Here is a 21,573-nt window from a genome sequence, read left to right as displayed (position 1 = left end):
TAGTGACCCAGCCCAGAGTACCAGGGGAATGGGGCAGGGGGCCGGGAGGCAGAGGAGCTGTGGGAAGCCCGAGGGCAGCACTCCTGGGGGAAAGGGAGTAGGGACAAGAGGGAGCTGGAGAGGGCCCCAGTGTGAGCAGCCCGTGGGGAAGGAGGGAGGTGCTGAGCGGCGCTGACTGTGTCTGTCCCCTAGGTCCGTGTGGTGGGGCCCCGAGCAGCCGCCTGTGACTCTACTGCTGAGCAGGAACCTCTTCCCCAGACCTCAGCTCCCTGCCCAGCCCGCGGCCCTTGAGCCCCACAAGCTGAAGCGGAGCCGCTCGCAGCATCTCCTGCCTCCCACCCGCGTGACGTGGAGCCTGCGGGACTTCCAGCCCCTCTGCACCAAGCCGGAGCGGAGCGAGAGCCCCCCGCGGCCGCAGCGAGGGGCGGGCTGGGCGCCCCGCTCCGCATCGGCAGCGCATTAAAGGGATCTGAGCAGCCTGGAGGCTTCCTCCCCGCAAGGGGCCGGGCGGGCGGGGGCACAGACGCAACCCTGCGGCGGCTCCCGGGGCACCTGCAGCCGGGGCGGGCTCCAGCCGGCCCGGCCCGTCAGCCCCGGGGCTGCCCTGCCGCTGCCGGGCGCCACGCCCCGACTTTCCCGCGCTGGGACGGGAAAAGCCACGTGACCCGCAGCAGGCCCGAGCACGAAGCTGGTTATCGCCCCGCCCCCCGAAGGTCCCATTGGACCATTTACGCGAGCAGGAAATGACGAGGCAGGGAGGGCGGAAGTGGAGCGCGGAAAGCGCCCCGGGACCGGAAGTGGTAGGGAGGGTACCCGGAAGTGCCCGGCAGTGGTAACTCCGCCCCGTGCCCTTTTCGGTGCCGGTCACGTGGGGGCGGCGCGGTGACGTGCCCGGCCCGGTGCAGCTCAGCATGGCGGACGCGGCCTCGCAGGTGCTGCTGGGCTCCGGCCTCACCGCGCTCTCGCAGCCGCTCATGTACGTCAAGGTGCTGGTGCAGGTGAGAGCGGGCCCCGCCCCCAGCAGCGACCCCCCCAGCCCCGCCCCCCAGCAGCGACCCCCCCCCGCCGGGCCCCCCAGCAGCGACCCCCCCCAGCCCCGCCCCCCAGCAGTGCCCCTCCCCCGCCGGGCCCCCCAGCCCCGCCCCCCAGCAGCGACCCCCCCCGCCGGGCCCCCCAGCAGCGACCCCCCCGCTGAGCCCCCCAGCAGCGACCCCCCCCAGCCCCGCCCCCCAGCAGCGAACCCCCCGCCGGGCCCCCCAGCCCCGCCCCCCAGCAGCGACCCCCCCGCCGGGCCCCCCAGCAGCGACCCCCCCGCTGAGCCCCCCAGCAGCGACCCCCCCCAGCCCCGCCCCCCAGCAGCGACCCCCCCGCCGGGCCCCCCAGCAGCGACCCCCCCCAGCCCCGCCCCTCAGTAATGATCTCCTGTGAGCCCCCGCCCGGGCGTAGGACCCACCTCCCCCAGCTCTCTTGGCCTCTGCGGGGGTCAAAGTCCAGGGGGCGGGACAGGAACGTGCCCTGCAGAGCACCCCGGGGCCTACCCGGGCGGGGCAAGTCCCTTTGCAGCTCCCTGCCCAGGTGCGGGCTCACAGCGCGGGGAGTGTCCTAGGTCTCTGCTTGCCCTGCAGCAACTATCTGCACCCACCTACCTCCCTGCTGCCCATACGGGGCCTGCCCAGCGCTAGAGCCACTGATCCCCGCGTATCCAGGCAGAACCCATAACAACCCCCCCCACCCTCCTTGTCCCCCTGTGACTCCGTCCTGCTCTCCCCACATGTCCCGGTTTGCTCAGACCACAGTGAGAGTGCCCAGCAGTTGTTGAAAACATTTACTCATCGAGAGGGTGAGAGCTGCCCCCGCACCAGGAGAGCGCTGCACGTCCCCACGAAGCACTCAGTCCCGGGGAGGAGTTTCCATCCGTGGCTCCCTGCACAGCTCAGGGCCCTGGCGTCAAGAGCCAGTGCTAGGAGTGGAGGTGGGAGGGGTCTTACTCCAGTGAAGGATTTCGGCCCTTTCAGGGAAGGTGGCCGGGCAGGTGCCCTTGGGGCCAGCACACAGCTCTCGCCTGTTGTAGAAGAAATGCCCCCTCCTGGGCTTGGCTGCCATCAGACACTCTGCAAACTGCCTGTCGCACTCGCAGGCCATCCTGCCGCAGACGCTCTGAGAGCGGCACTCTGTGCCCCGGCGGCGGCACGCAAACTCATAGGGCTGCCACTTCACTCTTCCCCTGCACTCCAAAGAGACCCGGGCGTGGCGGTAGCAGCAGTCATGGAGGAAGCAGCACTCATCCACTGTGTCCCGTGGTGTCCCAGAGCCTCCACTGCCGCAGTAACACCCATAGAGGTTGAGAGCCAGCAGCGGGGTCTGCAGCCTGTGTCGGTAACACCACAGAGTGAGGCCCAGCTCCAGGAGGCTGCGTCTCCCTCGCTGGCTGCACTGAGCCTCGCGGGCAAACAGCAATAACAGGCCTACCAGGACTAGCCACACGGCCACCTTCATTGGGTCTGTGGGCTTCTGCCTCGGGGGAGCCCCAGCGGTCTGATTCCCAACGTGGCTGTCGGTTCCTGCCAATCTCCCCTCCGATCCTCAGCTCCGTGGAGCTACCCAGTCGCACCGCTCCCTTCTGCTTTACCTGGTGTTGCTGGCTGGCTGTCAGGTCTCAGCCCAGTGTCGGAGTCCTCTCATACTATTCCTGGCTGGAAAGAGGCAGCATTTCAGCAGCACGAGACCACTTAACCCTCGAGCGCCCAGGGCGGTCCCCTGTCCTCGCAGACACAATGAAGGCAGCTTGCTCTAGAGCTGCAGGGCGCACGGGCAGGTACCCCTAGAGAAACCCTTTGAAATCATTGTAAGGCCAAATCCATTGGTAACCGGAAGGAGCAGCCGGGAACGGCCCATGTTTGTCAGGGTCATGCCCCGGATCGTTCTCTCCGGCAGGCCCCGAGCCCGGCGGCTTTGAGTCTAATCCTGTGCCTGCAGCATGCGGATACCAAGGCCGAGAAGCGAGAGCGCCAGGAACGTGCAGGGGCTTCGTTTAGGGGAGAATAAGTGAATGTGTTTGTGGCTCTCCTGTGCCACGCCAAAGGGCAGCCGCCAGGGCTCACGGCCTCCCTGTGCCTCGCTGGCAAGGGGTTAAACCCAGGCCTAGCTGAGTCCCGCCCACTGGCAGACTGCGGAGGCGCTGGGCCCACCGCTAAATATAGCGGCTTTGGCTTTGGAACCCTTCAATTAGCTACTGACGGTCCCGGGCCGGAGGAGGCACCGGAAGATCATCAGGGCAGGTTGCTGCAGTTGCTCTGTTTGTTTTGAAGGTGGGATATGAGCCGCTCCCTCCGACCCTGGGCAGGAACATATTTGGGCGACAGGTTTACCAGCTGCCGGGGCTCTTTGCGTACGGTGAGTCCCTGTCTGCGGCAAGCACGTGGATTTGTGGACAGGGCAGGAAGGGAAGCACCAGAGGGTGGGGGTTGTAGGTGAGAGTAGGCCGGGCCCTTCCCCCAATACTGAAGTGAACACAATGAGGTCTCCCCCGCCATGCCTGATGGATGGCACCAGACCACTCAGCCGGTCTGGATTTTGTGGGAGGATCCCACCCATGGGCTGTGCCACCAAGACGGGTGTGTTCCAGGGGCAGGAGTCTGACGTCACCTCCAGATACCCTGTGGACCTGGAGTGTGTGCCCCGAGCAGGGGGCCGGGCGTTCAGCTGGGACCTCTGCTCCCTGAGGCCTGTATGTCCATATGCAGCACATATCATAGCCTCGTATCCCATCCACGGCAGGCAAGCAAAGACCCCCCCAACAAAGGCGTTGGTCATAAAGCCATTTCAGACGGGGTTAGGGCTTGAGCCCTGGTCGCGCAGAACGGCTGCATCGCACCCACGCGTGACTTGGCTGGCCTGTCACCAGGTCCTGCTCTGCCCTCTGCTCCTCTCCCCAGGGTTTCTGAGCTGCAGAGTTCTGCTCCTGGCATCACATGGGTCAGGCCCCCTTCTGACCAGCCCGCAGGGGTCGCGCCAATGGCCCGTAGCCCCAGCGCTGGAAGCCGGCCTCAGAGCTAGAAAAGTCCTTGCAAACAGGCTGTCTGGTGTAACCCCCCGAATCCGCCAGCTGCGGAGTGGGTTGCAGCACGGTGCGGGGGTTCCTGAGGGGGGGGGGTTCCACACTGGCTGGTTGGGCTGCGGGGGAGGCGCCCCTCATGCCCGTGTCACTTTGCAGCGAAGCACATTATGAAGATAGACGGAAGAGCCGGACTCTTCAAAGGGTTGACTCCCCGACTCTGCTCAGGCGCCATCGGCACCATTGTGCACAGCAGGGTGCTACAGGTACACTGGGCGGGGAAACCCCCTTGGGAGCAGGCTGGCTATGGCCGCAGCTGGCCCGGCCTGGGGGGTTCGGTAACTCCCGGGGCAGCTGGACTTGCCCAGGTCCTGGGTCCAAAGGGGTCTCCCGTGTGCTCTTGTCCCTTGTAGAGGAGGCATCCAGGGATTGGAGTTCTGGCCCGGTGGCCTGTCAGCTCCTCTCGGGGGGCTAGCTGTGATTTCAAGCGGGAGTGGGGCGGTGTCCCCGGTGGGAGGGCTGGAAGGGGAGCTAGCCAAGCAGGGAGGCCGCCTGCTGTTGGTCCACATGGCATTTTGCCCTGGGCCCTGTGCGTAGGGGCGGTGAATGCTCATGTTCCCCGCCCTGGCTGTGCTAACCCTGTCCCCTTGCTCCTAGCGGTACCAGGAAGCTGACCAGGAGGAGGTATGTCGGAGCTGGTTTCTGAGTCCTGTCCCTGGCAGGTGCCTTTCCCAGGTCTCCCTGCACCGGGGAGATGGTAGATACGTCCCCTGTCAGGGGATGCTCAGCCTGCAGAGCCTGATGCGTTACGGGGGGGGGGGGTGGCAGCCACCTGGGTGGGTCTGGCCTGGCTGGCTTATGGGTGGGAATGTGGAATAACAAAGGGGACCAAGGCAGGGCTGTTGATCTCTGTGCCAGCTCTGGGGGAGGGGACTGTGCTTGGGTGGGGTGGGAGCCATTAGGGGAGCTCTCCTGTCTGAACTGGCCTCGCTCCCTCTCCCAGGAGTCTGGAGCCAGCCACAAGGAGTCCGTGTCCTCGCTGGAGCAGGTGGTCAAGGAGGTGAGCGCAGGCCTGGCCGGAGGGAGGCTGGAGTCAGCGACGGGCCTGGGGGCTTCGCCACAGGAGCTGGCCCCCCTGGGGCGAGGGGTGTGTCATGCTGTCTGGGGGCTCACGCCCAGGAGTGCTGCCTCCGCGCAGGCTGTGAACCGGGGCTACCAGCCCAGACGGGTGGTGCGTGCTGGAGTTAGATTTCACCTAGGCAGTGACCAGTGCACTCCTGGGTCACCGTAACTGCCTTCCCATGGAGCCATGGGGGCAGGGGGCTGGGGTGTGATGGGAGGGGAGGGCTCCGGCTGGGGGGGTGGGCTCGGGGGCGGGGTTGTGGTGCAGGAGGGTGCTCTGGACTGGGGGGGGGTTTGGAGGGCAGGAGAAGGATCGGGGTTGGGACTCAGGGGTGCTGGCTCTGGGTGGTGCTAACATCAAGCCGCTCCCAGAAGCAGCAGCGGGTCCCCGCTCCGGGGTCTGCTCGGAAGCAAGGTCCAGGCTGCGCTGTGAGCTCCCCCATCGGCAGGGGCGCCCCCGCAGTTTCCTTCGGTTGCGGTTCCTGGCCAGTGGGAGCTGCAGAGCCGGTGCTTGGGCTGAGGGCAGTGTGCAAAGCCCCCCGGCTGCCCCTGCTCCCACCTCCTGGCTTGGGCGCTGGGCAGCGTGGAGCAAGCCCCTGCCCCCGCACGGCCCTGCCGTCTGCCGCTTCTCTCCACCTGCCCCTCCCTGCTTGCTCTGTGCCACCCGGCTGAGCCCTGACGGCCCGTGTCTGTTCCAGACCTCCCGCGAGATGGTTGCCCGCTCGGCCGCGACGCTCGTCACCCACCCCTTGCACGGTAGGTGTGCGGCACCGGGGGGCCACTGGTGGGGCTCATGCCCGGCCCTGCTCCCGGGGGTCCACCCACGGAGCCCACTGCTGAGGGATTGGGCTGGACAAGTCCGGGCCCATCCCTTCCCAGCAGAGCTCTGCCCACGGCCAGGAGGCGCCTGGCGGAATTGGCCTGTTTACCCAGTGGGCTCGGGGCCTCTGTTGCCTTGTCTGACCCCTGCAGGGGGTGCTCTCTGGCGGGGGCGCAGCCCGGCTGCCCCACGCTGACCTGCTGTGTCTGGCTCTGCCCGCAGTGATCACGCTGAGATGCATGGTGCAGTTCATCGGCAGGGAGACCAAGTACAGGTAAGGGCAGGCCGGAGGGGCTGGGCACCTGCTGGCGTGGCCAGGGCCGTGGGCTGGGGGGTGCGGCGGAGCCAGGGGACGTGCTAACTTGCAGGCCCTTCCATCGGGAGCCACGTGTGACGGCGTCTCTCCTCTCTCCCAGTGGCCTCTTCAGCCCCTTCGTCACCATCTACCGGGAAGAAGGCATCCTGGGCTTCTTTGCGTGAGTCCTGCGGCCGGGAGGCGGGGGTGTGCCCCCTGGGGTGCCTGGAGGAGGGTAGGAATTGGGAGGGGGGGGCTCGTCAGGGAGGACAGCAGGGACTCTGCTGACCCCGCTCCCCCCGTGGCTCAGGAAGGGGCGATGAATTCCAGTCCCAGCTCAGCACAGTGGAGATGTCTGTTCCCCTCCTCTCGCCCCCAGTGCTGGCCCAGGCCTGTGCGCCCCGGTCTCCCCCTGCCACCGAGTTAGGGCACTAGCCTGTGACTCGGACGCCTGGGTTCAGTCTGCACTTGAGCAGGGCCCAGTCCCTCGGGGTAACAGCCCCGCCCGTGCTGCGTGGGGGGATTGTGGGGCTGCCCTTTGCCGGAGGGGGGTCCTGCCAGCCTGTGCTGGGGGCGGCCTGCGCTCACTCACCTGCTGTTTCTTTCAGGGGGCTCGTTCCCCGGCTGCTGGGCGACGTGCTGTCGCTGTGGCTCTGTAACATGCTGGCCTACCTCATCAACACCTATGCACTGGAGAACGGGGTAGGCCCTGCCGCCTCGCTCTGGGGGGAGGGGGCGGAGGCCAGTGGAGTTCGGGGGCTGGGGGTCTCTGCTGGGCCCGGCCTGGCGCCCCCTTTGTGCTCTGCGCTCCCCACCCCACGCCTGGCCGGGGAGCCTGTCCTGGCCGTGACCCGCGTGGGGGCAGTTTGGGCTTCTGGCCCTGGCACAGCCCAGCCTGTGGGCTCGGTGTGGGGAACTGGGGCAGAGCCAGGCCCTTGCGGGGGGGAGGCTGCGGCAGGGCACAGGGTCTCCTTGTTCAATGCCTTTCCCTCCCTCTCCAGGTCTCCTCCATGAGCGAGATGAAGAGCTACTCGCAGGCCGTCACTGGAGTGCGTGTGTAACCTCTCCTCTCCCTTGGGGGGAGGGGGCAGCCCCATGGCACCTGCCCTGGAGTGGGGGAGGGGCACCCCCAAGGAGTAGCCCCACAGAGCTGTGCCGGGGCGTGGGGTTGACATCCTGACGTGAGTCTAAATCACTAGCTGGCGCCACGTGGTGGGTGAGCTCCTAGTGCACGTGGACTGCCCCCTCCCCAGGGCTGGGCCAGTGCCCCCCCCCAGCAGGCCCTGTGCTCTCTGGGCCCCCGGTGCTCCGGGATGGGCAGGACGCAGACCCCCAGCCCAGCAGGGGCCCAGCTCGTGGAAGAGGCGGCAGCAGCGGCCTGCCACGCTGGGAGCTGCCCACACAGCCCTGGGCTCGGGGCACTGGGAGGGCTGCGGAGCCAGCACCCCGCCCCGCTCACCGTGGCCCGTCTCTGCCTGCAGTTCTTCGCCAGCATGCTGACGTACCCCTTCGTCCTCGTCTCCAACCTCATGGCCATTAACAACTGTGGGTGAGTGCCCCGCTGGCCGCGCCAGCTGCCTGCCCCCGCGCTGCGAGGGCACCCTCGGGGGTGGGGAGAGCCCGTCTGCAAGCCAGGGGCCCCAGGCAGGTCAGGGCGCTCGGCCCAGCCCAGGCGCGGCCCCAGGCGGGCAGCATGTTCAAATGCCAAGAGGTGACTTTTCCCCGCAACCATGCGGGAGAGGCCTGGGGAACTCCCTGCCACAGAAGGTGCTGGGAGATGTTTGAGGGAGAGCAAGGCTGCCAGAGCTGAGGGAAGCAAGTGAAAGTGACCCCCGGGTCAGGCCGGGGTACCGGGGCGTCCATGGATCCTGCGGCTGGGAAGGGAAATGACACACACATACCCCCTTGCTGCTCACTGCTTGCCCCCTGCCCCGCCTCTCCCCTCATGCAGCCTCCTGTGGCGCCACGGCCCTGCGACGCCTCCCCTCCTGCGCCCCCCCCCCCCCGTCGAGTGCTTGGCAGGAGCCTCCCAGGACGGACCTGGGCCTGTTTGGGCGAGACAGCCTGAGCCAGCCACACCCTCCCCAGGGAGCATCGCGGCCCTGGCCCATCTCCCCAGGGAGCGTCGGCTCTGTGCCCTGGAGAAAGGCTGCTCTCCTGGGCCGTCTGCCCTTGTGCTGAGCGTGGGACCTGGCCGAGCTGCCTGGCTCTGGCCCTGTTCTAGCAACGCCGCCCAGAAGGGCTCAGACAGGAAGTGGCCCAGGGGAGGCCGTGTGGGGCTCTGGGAATGGATGGGCTGCAGCTGCTGGTGGCGGCCAGGGCCGGCAGGGGGCCCACAGGGTGACTGGCCCCTGCCAGAGGCCTTGGCGGGGCTCGGTGTGGGCTGTGGATCTGGGGCGCGGAGGGCTTACGGCCCGGTCTGTGTGAGGGGGGATGTGGGGCCCATGGGACACATGGCTCACTTCTGCTCACTCCCCCCCTCTCTCTTGCAGGCTGGCTGGCGGCCTCCCCCCCTATGCCCCCAACTACTCCTCCTGGTTAGACTGCTGGAGCCAGCTGCTCAAGGAGGTACGGCCCAGCCTGGCCCCATGGCCCAGCGGTGCTGCGGGGGGGCATGGCTTGGGGGGCTGGTTAGAGAAGGGCTGGGAAGCAGCAGGCCTGGAGGTGGGAAAGGGCGAGGTGGGCCAGGGGCTGGCTGGCTGGGGCGGGGCAGGCCCCCCTGACGGCCCGTCTCTCCCCGCCCTCCCCCCGCAGGGGAACATGAGCCGAGGGAACAGCCTGTTTTTCCGGAAGGCGCCTGCAGGGAAGCTGTACGTGTGGGAGGAGAAGCGGTTCCACTGAGCCGGCCGGGCCGACGCACTGAATGACGGGAGCGTGGTGATTTGTACACAGTTTTTTAAATAACGATACAATCTCGGGAAATGGAGGCGAGTGCGTGCGAGTCTGAGTCTCAGCGCTGGCTGGGGCAGGACAGCTCCCTGGCGGGCGGCTTTCCCCCGGCGCTGCCTGCTGACGCGCCCACCCTGGCGAGCCCCCGGCGCTGCTCCCCGCATTGGTGCTGGGTCCCGGCTTGCAAACCAGCCCTCGGAACCCGGTGACGTGCCAGCCCCCAAGGGGCCTCTTGCTGTGGTCAGCCACCCGGCTCCTGCCCTCTGCCTCGCCCTGCGAGCTCTGCCCGGCGTCCCGCTGAGCCAGAGACGTGGGCGCCCGTCTGGCACCCCGGCCCACGTCGGCAGCGACGCCGCAGCCTGTCCCCCACAGCAGTTCACTGGAGCCTGGAGCCCGGCGCGGGAGCCCAGGGGAGCACAGAGAAGTGACGGCGACACAGGCCGGGGCCCCGCCCAGCCTGGCTGCTGCGGCTGGTTTTGGTTCTGCCTTTGGCAGCTCTGGAGCTCCTGAATCCTCGCCAAAAGCCAGCGCTGCGCCCGGGGGGGGCCTCTGTTCCCGAGCTGGGGGCGGCAGCCGAGAGCGCCTTGCTTCAGCTCTGGTTGCCTGGGGGAACCTCCCACTCCTGCGGCGCCTCCGCTGCTCTGAGTGGGAGGCCAGATCCTACTTCCTCAGCCACGTGACCCCTCCCCCTTCTCATCCCTACTCTGGCTGAGGGGCAGCTTTTTACCCCTTTTGCACCCCTGGGGCAGCGGTGCCAAGTACAGAGGGAAACTGAGGCATGGAGGCATCACAAACATGACAAAATTCTCCCTTTGCCCTCCTCCCCCGGGATGAAGGCAGTTTGTGTCCCTGCCTGGAGAGCACCCCCTGCTGAGCCTCTGCCCTCCTGCAGGGGTCAACGCATAGGAGCGAGTCTCCTGCCCCAGGCCTCCCCTGCTGGCTGGTGGTGTCCCCTTTTCTCGGGGGCCCCGGGCTGGGGGAGGCCCCTTGCAAGGAGCCCAGCAGCCATCGCCTCCAAGCCTTGCCCAGGGCTCGTAGGGTGCAGAGCCCTGTGCCCCATGGCAGCGAGGGGAATCTCTCGCCCCCCTGCCATGCGGCTTAGTCGCTAGGATCAGCTGTGCTGGGCATCACTCACGCTACAGCCCCCTTCCCTTCCCCCCCCGCCCCCCCCCGCCCCGTGTTCCGTGCTGGGAGGCAGCGCGACCCCCCAGAGCTGGGCACAAGGTTCCCGGCCATGTCCCCTTCACCCCCCCCATCACAGCGTTCCATGCCATGGGAGGCAGCGACCCCCCAGAGCTGGGCGCAGGGCCCTACTTAGTGCAGGGTACTAGCTGGCAGGGACTGGCCGAAGGCGGGTGTCACCACCAGCTGGTAGAACACCCCCGGCAGGATCTGGAAGCCGAGGCGCTGCATGGTTCTCAGGGAAGACTTGTTGTGGGGCAGCACCCTGGAGTACACAGGGAAGCCCAGGGCATGGAGATGTGCCCCCAGCATCCCCACCACAGACCCCGCATGGTGCTTGCCCCGATACTCAGGGAGGGTGTACCCTTGTGTCAGGGCAGCCAGGGGGTCGGAGAGGGACCAGGAGACGGGGTGCCCCTCGGGGGCCAGCAGGCAGGCGTTGGGGAAGTCACGGATCAGGTGGCTCACGTAGCACAGGCTCCAGCTGTTCCCTCCGAACATCCAGGCGTCGCTGAGCAGCAGGGCGTGGGCGGGGGACACGGGGGCCAGCCTGAACCCCTCGCTGGGCCTGCAGCACAAGGCAGGGGGGACAGAGACGGGGCAGGTGAGCACGGGGGGACTGCCCTGGCAAAGGGAGGGGCCGTCGTGGGGGGGGTTAGAACCAGGCCACAGTGTTTGTGGGGCCCAAGGCGGCGTGTGGTTGGCTGCGGGGCGGGTAGGGCGGGTCCCCAAAGGTGCGGAGCTCAGGGCAGCCACGTGGCCCTAAGGCTGGGCCTGGCTAGAACCAGCGTGGGGAGGGGGAGGGGGGAGTTGGAGGGAAGGGGGCACCATGAGCGTAGCAGGAGTGGCCCGGCTTGGGGGAGGGGGCCAGCCTGGTACCAGGGTGAGTGAGCCTGGGAGGGGAAACTGAGTTGGCCTGACATGGCATGTGAGGGCAGCAGGGATGGTGGTGCCCGCCTCTTCCCGGTGGGGGGATGTGCCCCTGGGGGAGCGGGGTGCCCAGCTCTGAAGGCAGCGCCGCACACGGGTGACGTGCTAGGGCTTAGCCGCCTTTGGGCTTTGTGCTGTGGGTCCAGGGTGTAAAGCCCTCCCCACCCCCACCCCACCCCAGTGCCACCCATGGAGGGAGGGAGGCTTGAGGGGGCCTGGCCCCCGAGCGGAGGGAAGCGAGTCTGAGGGGAGCCGGAGTCTGGACCCAGCTTGGGGGGAGGGGATTGAGACACCCCGGGCTCTGGCGCAGGGGCTGTCAGACAAGCCCAGTGCGGCCCCAGCAGAGGCATCCCCGGCGGTGGGGCTCGGCTCCGCTCGGCTCCCCACAGTCCCCGGGCTGAGCGCCGCAGGGCCCAACCTAGGCACCTGCTTGTTGGCGGGGGAGAGGCCCAAAGGGGGCAGTGCTTAGAGCCCCCTTCCTTTCAGAGGGGCTGGCTCCGGGCTCAGGGCAGCACCGGGATCCCTGGAGACTGAAGGCTGCACCTCCCCCTGCTCTCCCCATCTCGGGTGGGGACAGAGACCAGGGCTTCCCTGGCCGGGCTGGGTTGCTCTTGCCCCCAACAAAGCACGTGGGTTGACTACACCTAACCCCTGGACGTGATGGGAAATCCTCGTCGACGTGCCCAAGGCCTGGGGCTGCGTGTGCGGCCGACGTGATGCCCCTACCCTGTCAGTGCTGTTAGCCTGGGGAGCTCCGAGCCACCGGACCCATGATGCAATGGAAGCCTTTGGCCTGGGGTCCTTTCAGGCCCCTATCCCTACTGCCCCCTTTGTCTAGCCCTGGCTGGCTACGTATTCCCTAACCCCCCCCCCCACCACCACCACCTACCGCTCCTGTGGCAGGGCGGGCGGGTCTGGGTGCAGCAACGGCAGGTACGGATACATCTCCAGCTCTAGCCCCCTGGCCTTGGCAGTGTCTCTGATGGTCTCGTACACCCCGCGCTGGAGGCCTGCAGGGACAGCGCACAGTGAGCAGAGGGGCCCTGAGCGGTGCCTGGGATGTGGGGGGAGAGCTGCAGAGACGGGCCAAGGGCCGCTGTGATCAGCGCGACCCCGCTGCACGTTTCCAAGCTTTGCTCATCCCGGTGTCTGGGGCTGGACGGAGAAGGGGCCCAGGTGGGCTCCGGGGACCTACTGTGTAGTGGTAGGGGGCCCATGGGGCAGGAGGGGCTCACCCTGCATCTGAAAGGCCTGGCCCCAGTCCACGGCTTGGGTGTTCGCCAGCAGGGCCCGGCAAGCGCCCTCGTCCCGGTAGAAGGCCGCGTACAAGTTGGTGCCGTAATCATTCCGCTCCCATGCCACCTGTGGTGGGGAGACTGCCTGGGGTGAGCACAGCCTGGGACCCCCCCACGCCCCTCGGGGCAGCAGTGGGGGAAGTGGGGTACAGGGATTGGGGGGGAAGAGGCCCCATCAACAGAACCCAGGGGCTTTGTGGGCTGGGGGGGGTGGGACTGAGACAGGGGAGGGGTAGGGATGACACCAAGCAAAGAGAGGGTTAAGGAAAGGGGGGAGGGGAGCCGGGCAGAGAGGGCACGAGGTGGGGGAGGGGAGGGGGGCAGAGATGGTGGTGTAGAGGGGGGAGGGGCCCAACAACCCACCGCTCTCTGTGGCCGGGTGAGGACGATTTTGAACTCGGGCCATGAATCCACCAGCACCTCGCTCCTGGCTGGGTTCCCGCGGTTCACGTGCATCACCGCGCCGTAGACCTGCCAAGAGGCGGGGGTCAGAGGCGGGGGCGAGGCTCCCTGCGCACCAGGGCCGTCCCATGGCAAAGGCAGACTATGTGGCTGCTGCCGGTCTCTCCCTGCCCCCTCGTGCTCCTCTTGGCCAGCAGCGGGCTCCCTGCTGCTAGCCTGGGGGGCAGAGAGGAGCCCCCAGCCACTGCAGCTCTGTTCTAGCTCCAGGGAGCCCTGCGTCCCAGTAACGGGGGGGGGGAAGCCCCCAGGCAGGAGGGAGAATGTGGGGAGCCCCAGGCCCTTGACAGGAGCTATGCTGGGGGGGAGGTGGGACCACCTGGAGCCCAGCAGACACTGGGGGGCTCTTGTGTGGGGCCCTGCAAGCAGCCCCCCAGGGGTGTGTCTGTTCTTCAGGGGCAGCCACGTGGCCTCACCCCTGCACTGGCTGGGCTGTGGCTTAGCCTTGCCAGCCCGGGACAGGTGCACCGCTGCCGTGTGTTGCCAAGGCTGCCGGTGTCTCTGCCCACGCACACGGGGGCGTTCCCTGCAGGGCCCCGGCCCAAGCCCCCCGCAGGCATTTGCTGTGGGGAGCCAGGGAGAGGCCGGGGGGCTGCAGGCCCTTGTGGGGGGGTCCAGCCTCGGGCCCCAGGGCACTGCAGGGATCGCTCTCAGAATGGTCACGGGTTGGGGTATGGTGCTGCCCCTGTGCATCCAGGAAAGTCTGCCCAGCCGCCCCCCTGCCAGGCGAAGGGACCCACATACTGCTGCCCTGCCCAGGGAAGGGCCTTCGCCCCAGCCCCAAATGTGCCCCAGGAGCCACCGAGGGACCTTCCCCGTTCTCTCCCTGGAGCAAGGGCAAATCCTGGTCACCGGCAGCGTGTCAGGCAGGCCCCGCCGGAGCATCCCCTCCAGCAGCCACAGCTTGGAGGAGCAGCCCAGGAGCAGCATCGCGGGCCGGGAGAGACCTTCGCAGCTTCCAGCCGGGCAGTGCAAGGGCACCTGTGGGATGGGAGACACATAAAGTCCCTGCGACTGTCTCCCAGCCCCCGAGACAAGCTGCCAGCTCACAGCCCTGCAAAAATCACAAACTCTAGGGCTGTGTCTAGACTGGCAAGTTTTTCCAGAAAATCAGCCGCTTTTCCAGAAAAACTTGCCAGGTGTCTACACCGGCCGCTTGAATTTCCGGAAAAGCACTGACGATCTCATGGAAGATTATCAGTGCTTTTCTGGAAATACTGTGCTGCTCCCGTTCGGGCAAAAGTCTTTTTCAGAAGGGCTGTTGCGCAAAAGGGCCAGTGTAAACAGCACAGTCCTGTTTTCTGCAAAAAAGCCCTGATCGTGAAAATGGCGATTGGGGCTTTTTTGTGGAAAACCGCGTCTAGATTGGCCACGGGCGCTTTTCCGCAAAAAGTGCTTTTCCGGAAAAGCATCCTGCCAATGTAGACGCTCTTTTCCGAAAATGCTTTTAACGGAAAACTTTTCTGTTAAAAGCATTTCTGGAAAATCATGCCAGTGTAGACGTAGCCTAGGTGTAAGCCCTGCACTAACTCACCAGTCTGTGTGCAGCCCCGAGCTCACCAGAGACCCTGCACTAACTCACCAGTCTGTGCGCAGCCCCGAGCTCACCAGAGACCCTACACTAACTCACCAGTCTGTGTGCAGCCCCGAGCTCACCAGAGACCCTGCACTAACTCACCAGTCTGTGCGCAGCCCCGAGCTCACCAGAGACCCTGCACTAACTCACCAGTCTGTGCGCAGCCCCGAGCTCACCAGAGACCCTGCACTAACTCACCAGTCTGTGTGCAGCCCCGAGCCCACCAGAGACCCTGCACTAACTCACCAGTCTGTGTGCAGCCCCGAGCTCACCAGAGACCCTGCACTAACTCACCAGTCTGTGCGCAGCCCCGAGCTCACCAGAGACCCTGCACTAACTCACCAGTCTGTGTGCAGCCCGGAGCTCACCAGAGACCCTGCACTAACTCACCAGTCTGTGTGCAGCCCGGAGCTCACCAGAGACCCTGCACTAACTCACCAGTCTGTGTGCAGCCCCGAGCTCACCAGAGACCCTGCACTAACTCACCAGTCTGTGTGCAGCCCCGAGCTCACCAGAGACCCTGCACTAACTCACCAGTCTGTGTGCAGCCCCTGAGCTCACCAGAGACCCTGCACTAATTCACCAGTCTGTGCGCAGCCCCTGGGCTCACCAGAGACCTCACAATAACTCACCAGTATGCACATCCTGTGCTCACCAGAAACTCTAACTCACCAGTCTGTGCGCAGCCCATATTCACCAAAGACCCTGCAATTACTCACTAGTCTGTGTGCATCCCCTGAGCTCACCAGAGATCTCACAATAACTCAGTTTGCACAGCCTCCCGGCTCATTAGAGATCCTAAAATAACTCACCAGTCTGCACATCCCCCATAGTCACCAGAGCCCTGCAATAACCAGTCAGTGTGGGCCGCGCGCTCATCAGAAACTCCACAACAACTCACCAGTGTATATTCCGGGCTCACCAGAGACACTACAGTAACTCGCTAGGCTGCATGGGCTGTGCTCACCAGAGCCGCAACACTTAAGGCGGCCGCTGTGGGGCCGTGTGCTGCGGAGCTGTCTGCACAGGGCTAGAGGGGCCCCCAACACTCCTCCGTACCAGGGGGTGACGCCGTGCCAGGGGATGGCACAGTGCTGGGGGACCTGGGTGTCTGTGGAGCTGCACAGTTCCTGCTTGACTCTCTTTCAGGGGCTGCTCCAGCCTCTTATTCCTATGCGAATGAACCATTAACAGAGTCCGTGGTCCAGGGGCGGAGACACCCCTGCAGATGCATGGCACAGCTGATTGGGCTTGTCCTCTGGGGAGAGGTAGAGGGTACTGGGGACATGCCAAGACATCCAGCATGCACCACGGGCAGAGTAACAGGCCCCTTCAGCTACCGATGCCCCTCCAGTCTGAGCTGCAGCCACTGCCTAGTCTCGGTCACTGTGTGTCCGTGCCACACCCAGCCCCATGGGGCCCCACAGGCCCTGACTGTTAGCGGCCCCAGGGGTTGTCAAATTGTCCTGGAGGCCCCCCAGTCTTCATCTAGCACATGCGGGAGGGAGCTCACGACTTCTGCCTTGCAGCAGGGTGGTGTGGCAGTGGCTTCTGTCCAGCAGGGAGCGGGGGGCCTTGGGGTTTCAGCCCCGTGGGGTGTCTTGCCAGGTCTCAGGGCTTCAGCAGGAGCAGGGCTGAAGTTCCCACCCCGACTCCTAGCAGGTGTGCCTCAGCTCTCGAACTTCTGAAGATTGTCGTGTGTGGCTTGCAGATCCAGTACGTTTGGCCGCCCCAGCCTAGAACATGCCAGGGGTCAGACCTGGGCTCCTTATCAAATGTGAACGCCTCGGCCAGCTGGAAGGCAGTGCCTGGTGAATAGAGACACTTTGCACCAGCTCAGCCATAGGGAAAATAAAACAAACAAAATAGATGGGAGATTGGTGCCTGCTAATTTTTTCCATCCATGTGCAGAATACATTTTGTTCAGTGCACTGAGGCATGTGCAGATGTGCACCACCTGGAGAAACAGATGTGCTGGCTGTGGGTGCTCTGCTAATCAGCTGGGCAGCATTTGAATCTCTCCTGGGAGGCCAAACAAGCACTCTGCTTACAGGGAACATGGGTGCCTGGGACAAAATGGGATATTTTTGGTAATATTTTTATGACCTCTTATATGTGCCTCAGTTTCCCCTATGTACTGTATTGTTTGTGTGGAGGAAGAGGGAAGGAAGCACATTTGCATGCAGGACAGGCTGCTAGACAGGTGGGTGGTGCCCTCATCTGGGTGGAGGAAGAAGTCTTTAAGAAACTATCTGAAATTGACCCACATCAACAAGGGGGCCAGAAAGACAACGCAAGTGCCCATTTTCAGAGATTTCTCCGCCTCTCAGCGGGGAAGCTGAGGCTCAAGAACAAAGGACTGAGGGGGGAAGGTGGAGGATTGTGACAATGTACCCGTGTCCACACCCTACCTGCTATCACAATCTTCCTAACACCTTGCAAGGCACCAGTTGTAATCGTATAAGTGGCTGGTCAGTATCGCCCTGATCAAAAGCGAGGGACAGCGTTGTACGTGCAGCCATAGGCGTCCGCTGTATATTGTTAACGTGTTCCGAACTGAGGCCGGCGAACGCCTGTCTCAAACCACCGGCTTCCCAGCTCAATTTGCATCTCAGCAACATCAAACAGGAAGGGAAACAAAAGATGCTCCAACAGGTGAAAGAAAAGCAGCAGGGAGCATCCTTCCCTGTAGATTCTCTCCTGCATTTCAGTGGCAAATGTTCTCCAAGTGGGGGCTGACACTATAAAAAGGAGGGACAACTCACCCCCCCCTCCTCCGGCCTCGCTCTCTCCATCGATTCATTGCACCACAAGGGGCAAAGGACACAGCACTGAACGGGAGAAGGCTCCTGACCTATGAAGTTTGCTCCGCAAGACTGCTGAGAGCACGGGGAGAGAAAGCGTTGCTTGGAATGTAACAACGTGTTAGGCAACAGCTGCACCTTTCCTTTCTGTTGCTTGTAACCATTTCTGACTGTTATGCCCCACTGCTTGTACTCATGTCAAATCTGCCTCTTCCTAGTTAATAAACTTGTTTTATTGCTTGATCTAATCCCATGTGCTTACATTGAAGTGTTGGGGACATGCTCTTGGAGACAGCCAGCTGTGTGCGTGTTATTTCTGTGGATGAAATGAAAGGTTTTATATACACTTGTATTCTCCAGGAGAGGGCTGGGCAGTACAGGACACAGCTGCAACACATGGCACAGGGCACTCCAGGTTAGAGGACAGGGCGACACAGGGACTCATGAGTGCGGATTATACTCTGTGTCCACACACAGATAACTCACATTGGTTTCTGGAGGAAGCTAGGAGCTTTCGCCTGGGAACTAATTAAGGAGTTCAGATGTCTGCAGTGGGGCTGTAGCTGTCTCTGTCCCAGGCTACTAGAGACAAGGTGGGTGAGGTAAAACCTTTTCTTGGGCCAGCCTGTGTTCAGGGCCATCCCAGGCCCACAATTGGGACATTATTTCTATATTGGAACAGGTTCTTTCAGGTATCTGAGTAGCCTGTTCCATGATGCGAGCTAATGGTGGAGTGTCCTCCTTTGGTGAAAGCGGTTTTGCGTGTGTGAAGGTGGATCAACCAAGCTTTGTCCTTGAAGCACATTCCTTTTTGGAGAGCCTGGCAGTAAATTACAGATTTCTTGGTGTGTCTGGGTGATTACTGGCTCTGTGAAGGTAGGTATGGTGATCTGGGAGTTCCTTGTGTACAGCTGTCTGCAGGGTTCCACTGGGGAAGCTGATCATGGTGTCCAGGAAGTTGAGGCTAGTGTGGGAACATGGGAAAAACCAGCATCTATCCATGCTGGTAATAGGATGTTGCATTAACATCCATATGGATGACTATCTCCCTAGGGGGACGTACGGCACCTGACATAGGCTGCTTTGAATGCATATATCCAGGGATTACAAGCCAACACACACAATAATTGGCACTAAGATTGATAGCGGAGAAAGCTCAATGAAAGAACAAGAACATCTACAATTGCTTCGTCGATTTTCAGAAGGCATTTGACAGTATAGATCAGAAAGTGACTTGGGTGGTGTTGAAGCAGACTGATTCGGTTTCTGAAGGATATCGACGACAATGCGGAGGCAGCGGTGAGAACGTGCAGAGAGTTGGGAAGTTGGTTTAGAACAAGTAGAGGTACAAGACAAGGAGTTCCGATATCGCTGAGTATCTTCGTCATGCACCTAGAGAGAGCGATGGACAAGGCAGAAGGGATATCAGTGCATGGGGTGAGAATTAACAACTTGAGGTTCATGGATGATATAGTTATCATCAAGGAAGATGAAGAGAAGCTAGCGAGAATGTGCAGGTGCTAAATGAGGAAGGGAATCGGAATGGACCGATTATGAACATTGATAAAACAAAGACAATGATATTTGGAGATAAGGAACTAGGAAGGAAGATCAGTGTAGATGGAATTGAAGTAGAGAACGTAGAGACATTCACATATCTGGGTAGCAACATGACGTATGATCTAGACCAGTGGTCCCCAACCTTTTGAGGTTGTCGGGTGCCAGGGGGCGTGGCCGTTCGCCCGCCAGGCGCCAGGGGGTGGGGACACTTGTGCGCCCGGGGGCGCTCCCCCCATAGCCGCATGCCCGGGGGTGGCCCCCCCCATAGCCACATGCCCGGGGCCGGGGCTCCCCCATAGCCACGCGCCCAGGGCCGGGCCCCCCCATAGCCACGCGCCCGGGGCCCCCCCATAGCCGCGCGCCCGGGGCCGCTGCTCCCCCCCCTCCCTGCAAGCGCCGCGCGCCCGGGGCCGGCGCTTCCCCCCCTTCCCCCCCGCAAGCGCCGCGCGCCTGGGGCCGACACTTCCCCCCCCCCCTGCAAACCCCACGCGCCCGGGGCCGACGCTCCCTGCAAGCGCCGCGACATGTGCCCGGGGCCAGGCCAGCCCCGAGCACCTGGCGGGCACATGCAAATGCCCCCGCGGGCGCCATGGCGCCCGTGGGCACCGTGTTGGGGACCACGGATCTAGACTGTAAGAAGGAAATAGCGACTAGAATAGCGAAAGCAAGAGTGAGTTTTAAGGTGATGGATAAGATCTGGAAAAGTAAAGCGATTCGCTTAGGAATTAAGCTGAACGTCTTGAAAACGTATGTACTGTATTCAGCAGCATGTTGTATGGATGTGAGACATGGGTGATAACAAAAGATTAAAAAAGAAGGATATTGAAGTTTGAGAGGAGTTGCTATAGAAACATCCTGAGAATAGGATGGATGCAGAAGGTCACCAATGAGGAATTATATAGGAAGATACAGCTGAAAGTGAACCGACTGCAGAAGGTTATAGAATGGAAGCTACTGCTATTCGGGCATATCTGAAGAATGAACAATGAGCGAAAAGTCAAGACCTTGGTATATGCCATAATGGATAGTTCGAATAGGAGGGGCAAACCCCACAGAGAATGGGTAGATGATATAGCAGATTGGTGCGGAGCTCGTCTACAGAAACTAAGCCAATCCGCGCTGGACAGGGAAAGATGGAAGGAAACAGTGAGGGAGGCATCAGACACCAACAGGCATTGAGCCCATGGTTGTTGACGATGATGACACACAATAATATGGACTCCCAACAATCTACAGTCCCCCCAGCACATTTCTGAACTGCACACAACCCCGTGGCCGTGCGCCAGACATTGATATTCTTACACTGAATCTCCCCACTGCTAGCTTTCATCGACAGGTGGCTAGTTCCGATGCGGCATGGCTGGTTTGTACAGCACAAAGGAGGGAATATGATTCTTTCTTTAAGCACCCTGGTTCACCGATGGTTGCCAGACCCCCAGGAATTAAAGGTTAATCATTCATGTCATGTGACGAAGTCTGCAGGAATACGTTCAAACCAAACTGGCAACCCTCGGCGCAGCTCTGTCAGAGTGTGCAAGTTTCCAGTCCAAGTTTAAGGTTAAAGGCTTGTCTGCGATGGTTACGCTCTCAGCCTCCATTTTGAATTCCAGGCAATCTGCCATTCCTGGCTACACACTGCTGCTTGCGGCTTGCAAGGCATTTTGCTTTGGGTAATAAATTGGAAATCCTGTTCAGCCCCAGATTCATAACAGACACGCAGCCACACACTGACCAGGCTCGGGCTGCGTCTGAGTTACAGATCTTGTGTTTCTGATGCTGCTTCCGTGGCGGGCAGCTTCTCTGGAGAGAGGGGATCAAGAGATCAAACTCCTTGTATCAGGATGATAGCAGGGTCCCAGAGGGACAGTTCCCATCATTTCTAACATCTGTTTCATACGCGAGTTACTGGTCCCGTGAATCTCCAGCATGGCCAGTGCTTTATCTGCAGGTAGGCGTGGCTAACCTCGCCTTGCCCCAGAGATTCCCCAGACTGTGTGTTCTCATGAGCGGCTCACAGCCTGCTTGGCAAAGGAGATCTCCATCTTGGGGGCCATCGCTAACCAGGGCCGGCCCACATTTTGGCATCTGAGGCGGGGAGCTCAAATGACACCCCCATGTCCCCTCGCTTGGGCCAAAACTTTGAAAGGTCTCAATTCTGCCTTCTTCCTTCAGCACAGCTCTCCACCATCTCCGTGCATCTAGAGCAGAGAGAACACATCTGCACCAGCAGCAGACACAATGGGTCCTAGTGGCTTCCCCCCACAGTCTGGCACCTGAGGCAGCCGCCTCAGTTCGCCTCATGGAGGCCGGCCCTGTCGCTAACACAGGAACTCAGCGGTCAGAACAACGGGGAATGGTTAAACACCAAGCAGCTGTACTTGAACCAGAGCGGGGGGCGTGTTGCTTCCATTTTCTGGATCTGTCCTTGCTCTCCCATGCCTGGCCAAGGATGTCCTATATTAGGGATGGTAAAATGCATTTATTCTGGTTTATCCCATGGATAAAGGACAGAGGTAGCGGAGGGTGGGGGAAGCAAGCACCCCGCCCCCGCCCTGCTGCCGCTGATACAGACGCAGCAGCATGGAAG

At 62.7% G+C, this 21,573-nt stretch overlaps 4 protein-coding genes across 20 annotated transcripts in view; 2 read left to right on the top strand and 2 right to left on the bottom strand.

The window, feature by feature from the left end:
* The window catches only part of AGBL2 (AGBL carboxypeptidase 2), a 31,522-nt gene extending 31,043 nt beyond the window's left edge, over nucleotides 1-479 (top strand). For 7 of the 10 annotated variants that reach the window (XM_075928909.1, XM_075928907.1, XM_075928911.1 and 4 more), the window contains one exon: nucleotides 193-479. In XM_075928909.1, the coding sequence (XP_075785024.1) occupies nucleotides 193-463 (271 nt within the window). In that variant the 3' untranslated portion in view covers nucleotides 464-479. The remainder of the gene's footprint in view (nucleotides 1-192) is intronic. The other 3 variants (XM_075928912.1, XM_075928914.1, XM_075928917.1) reach the window with 1 other exon arrangement.
* Nucleotides 480-761: 282 nt separating this feature from the next.
* On the top strand, nucleotides 762-9,217 carry MTCH2 (mitochondrial carrier 2). Of its 3 annotated transcripts, none has more exons than XM_075929103.1 (13): nucleotides 762-998; nucleotides 3,309-3,393; nucleotides 4,214-4,320; nucleotides 4,712-4,738; nucleotides 5,058-5,114; nucleotides 5,875-5,932; nucleotides 6,219-6,270; nucleotides 6,413-6,472; nucleotides 6,900-6,993; nucleotides 7,293-7,340; nucleotides 7,773-7,840; nucleotides 8,784-8,859; nucleotides 9,046-9,217. In XM_075929103.1, exons 1-13 carry the CDS (start codon nucleotides 912-914, stop codon nucleotides 9,130-9,132), a joined length of 906 nt encoding a protein of 301 aa, XP_075785218.1. In that variant the 5' UTR covers nucleotides 762-911; the 3' UTR covers nucleotides 9,133-9,217. The 3 variants fall into 3 exon arrangements, with proteins under 3 accessions (XP_075785218.1, XP_075785219.1, XP_075785220.1); XM_075929104.1 differs by having other exon boundaries at nucleotides 856-976; XM_075929105.1 differs by lacking the exon at nucleotides 762-998 and adding an exon at nucleotides 1,843-1,972.
* LOC142829374 (basic phospholipase A2 homolog 1-like) lies at nucleotides 1,809-2,583 on the bottom strand (the record flags this gene model as incomplete). The annotated part of the gene is made up of 1 exon (XM_075929139.1): nucleotides 1,809-2,583. A coding segment is annotated over one exon (636 nt), but the record flags the coding sequence as incomplete, so codon positions are not given.
* Nucleotides 9,218-10,471: 1,254 nt separating the features above from the next.
* On the bottom strand, nucleotides 10,472-17,672 carry LOC102453937 (glycine N-acyltransferase-like protein 3). Of its 6 annotated transcripts, none has more exons than XM_075929061.1 (6): nucleotides 15,682-17,654; nucleotides 13,791-14,027; nucleotides 12,951-13,058; nucleotides 12,528-12,654; nucleotides 12,182-12,302; nucleotides 10,472-10,930 (listed from the first exon to the last, which is right to left on the bottom strand). In XM_075929061.1, exons 1-6 carry the CDS (start codon nucleotides 15,925-15,927, stop codon nucleotides 10,495-10,497), a joined length of 1,275 nt encoding a protein of 424 aa, XP_075785176.1. In that variant the 5' UTR covers nucleotides 15,928-17,654; the 3' UTR covers nucleotides 10,472-10,494. The 6 variants fall into 6 exon arrangements, with proteins under 6 accessions (XP_075785176.1, XP_075785177.1, XP_075785180.1 ...); XM_075929062.1 differs by having other exon boundaries at nucleotides 13,857-14,027; nucleotides 15,682-17,653; XM_075929065.1 differs by having other exon boundaries at nucleotides 15,524-17,651.
* Nucleotides 17,673-21,573: the final 3,901 nt, after the last annotated feature.

The sequence above is a fragment of the Pelodiscus sinensis genome, chromosome 4 (assembly GCF_049634645.1).
Source record: "Pelodiscus sinensis isolate JC-2024 chromosome 4, ASM4963464v1, whole genome shotgun sequence".
Taxonomy (NCBI): Eukaryota; Metazoa; Chordata; order Testudines; family Trionychidae; genus Pelodiscus; species Pelodiscus sinensis.
The sequence above is the reverse complement of the archived record's forward strand: the minus strand, read 5'-3'. Positions and strand labels throughout refer to the sequence as shown.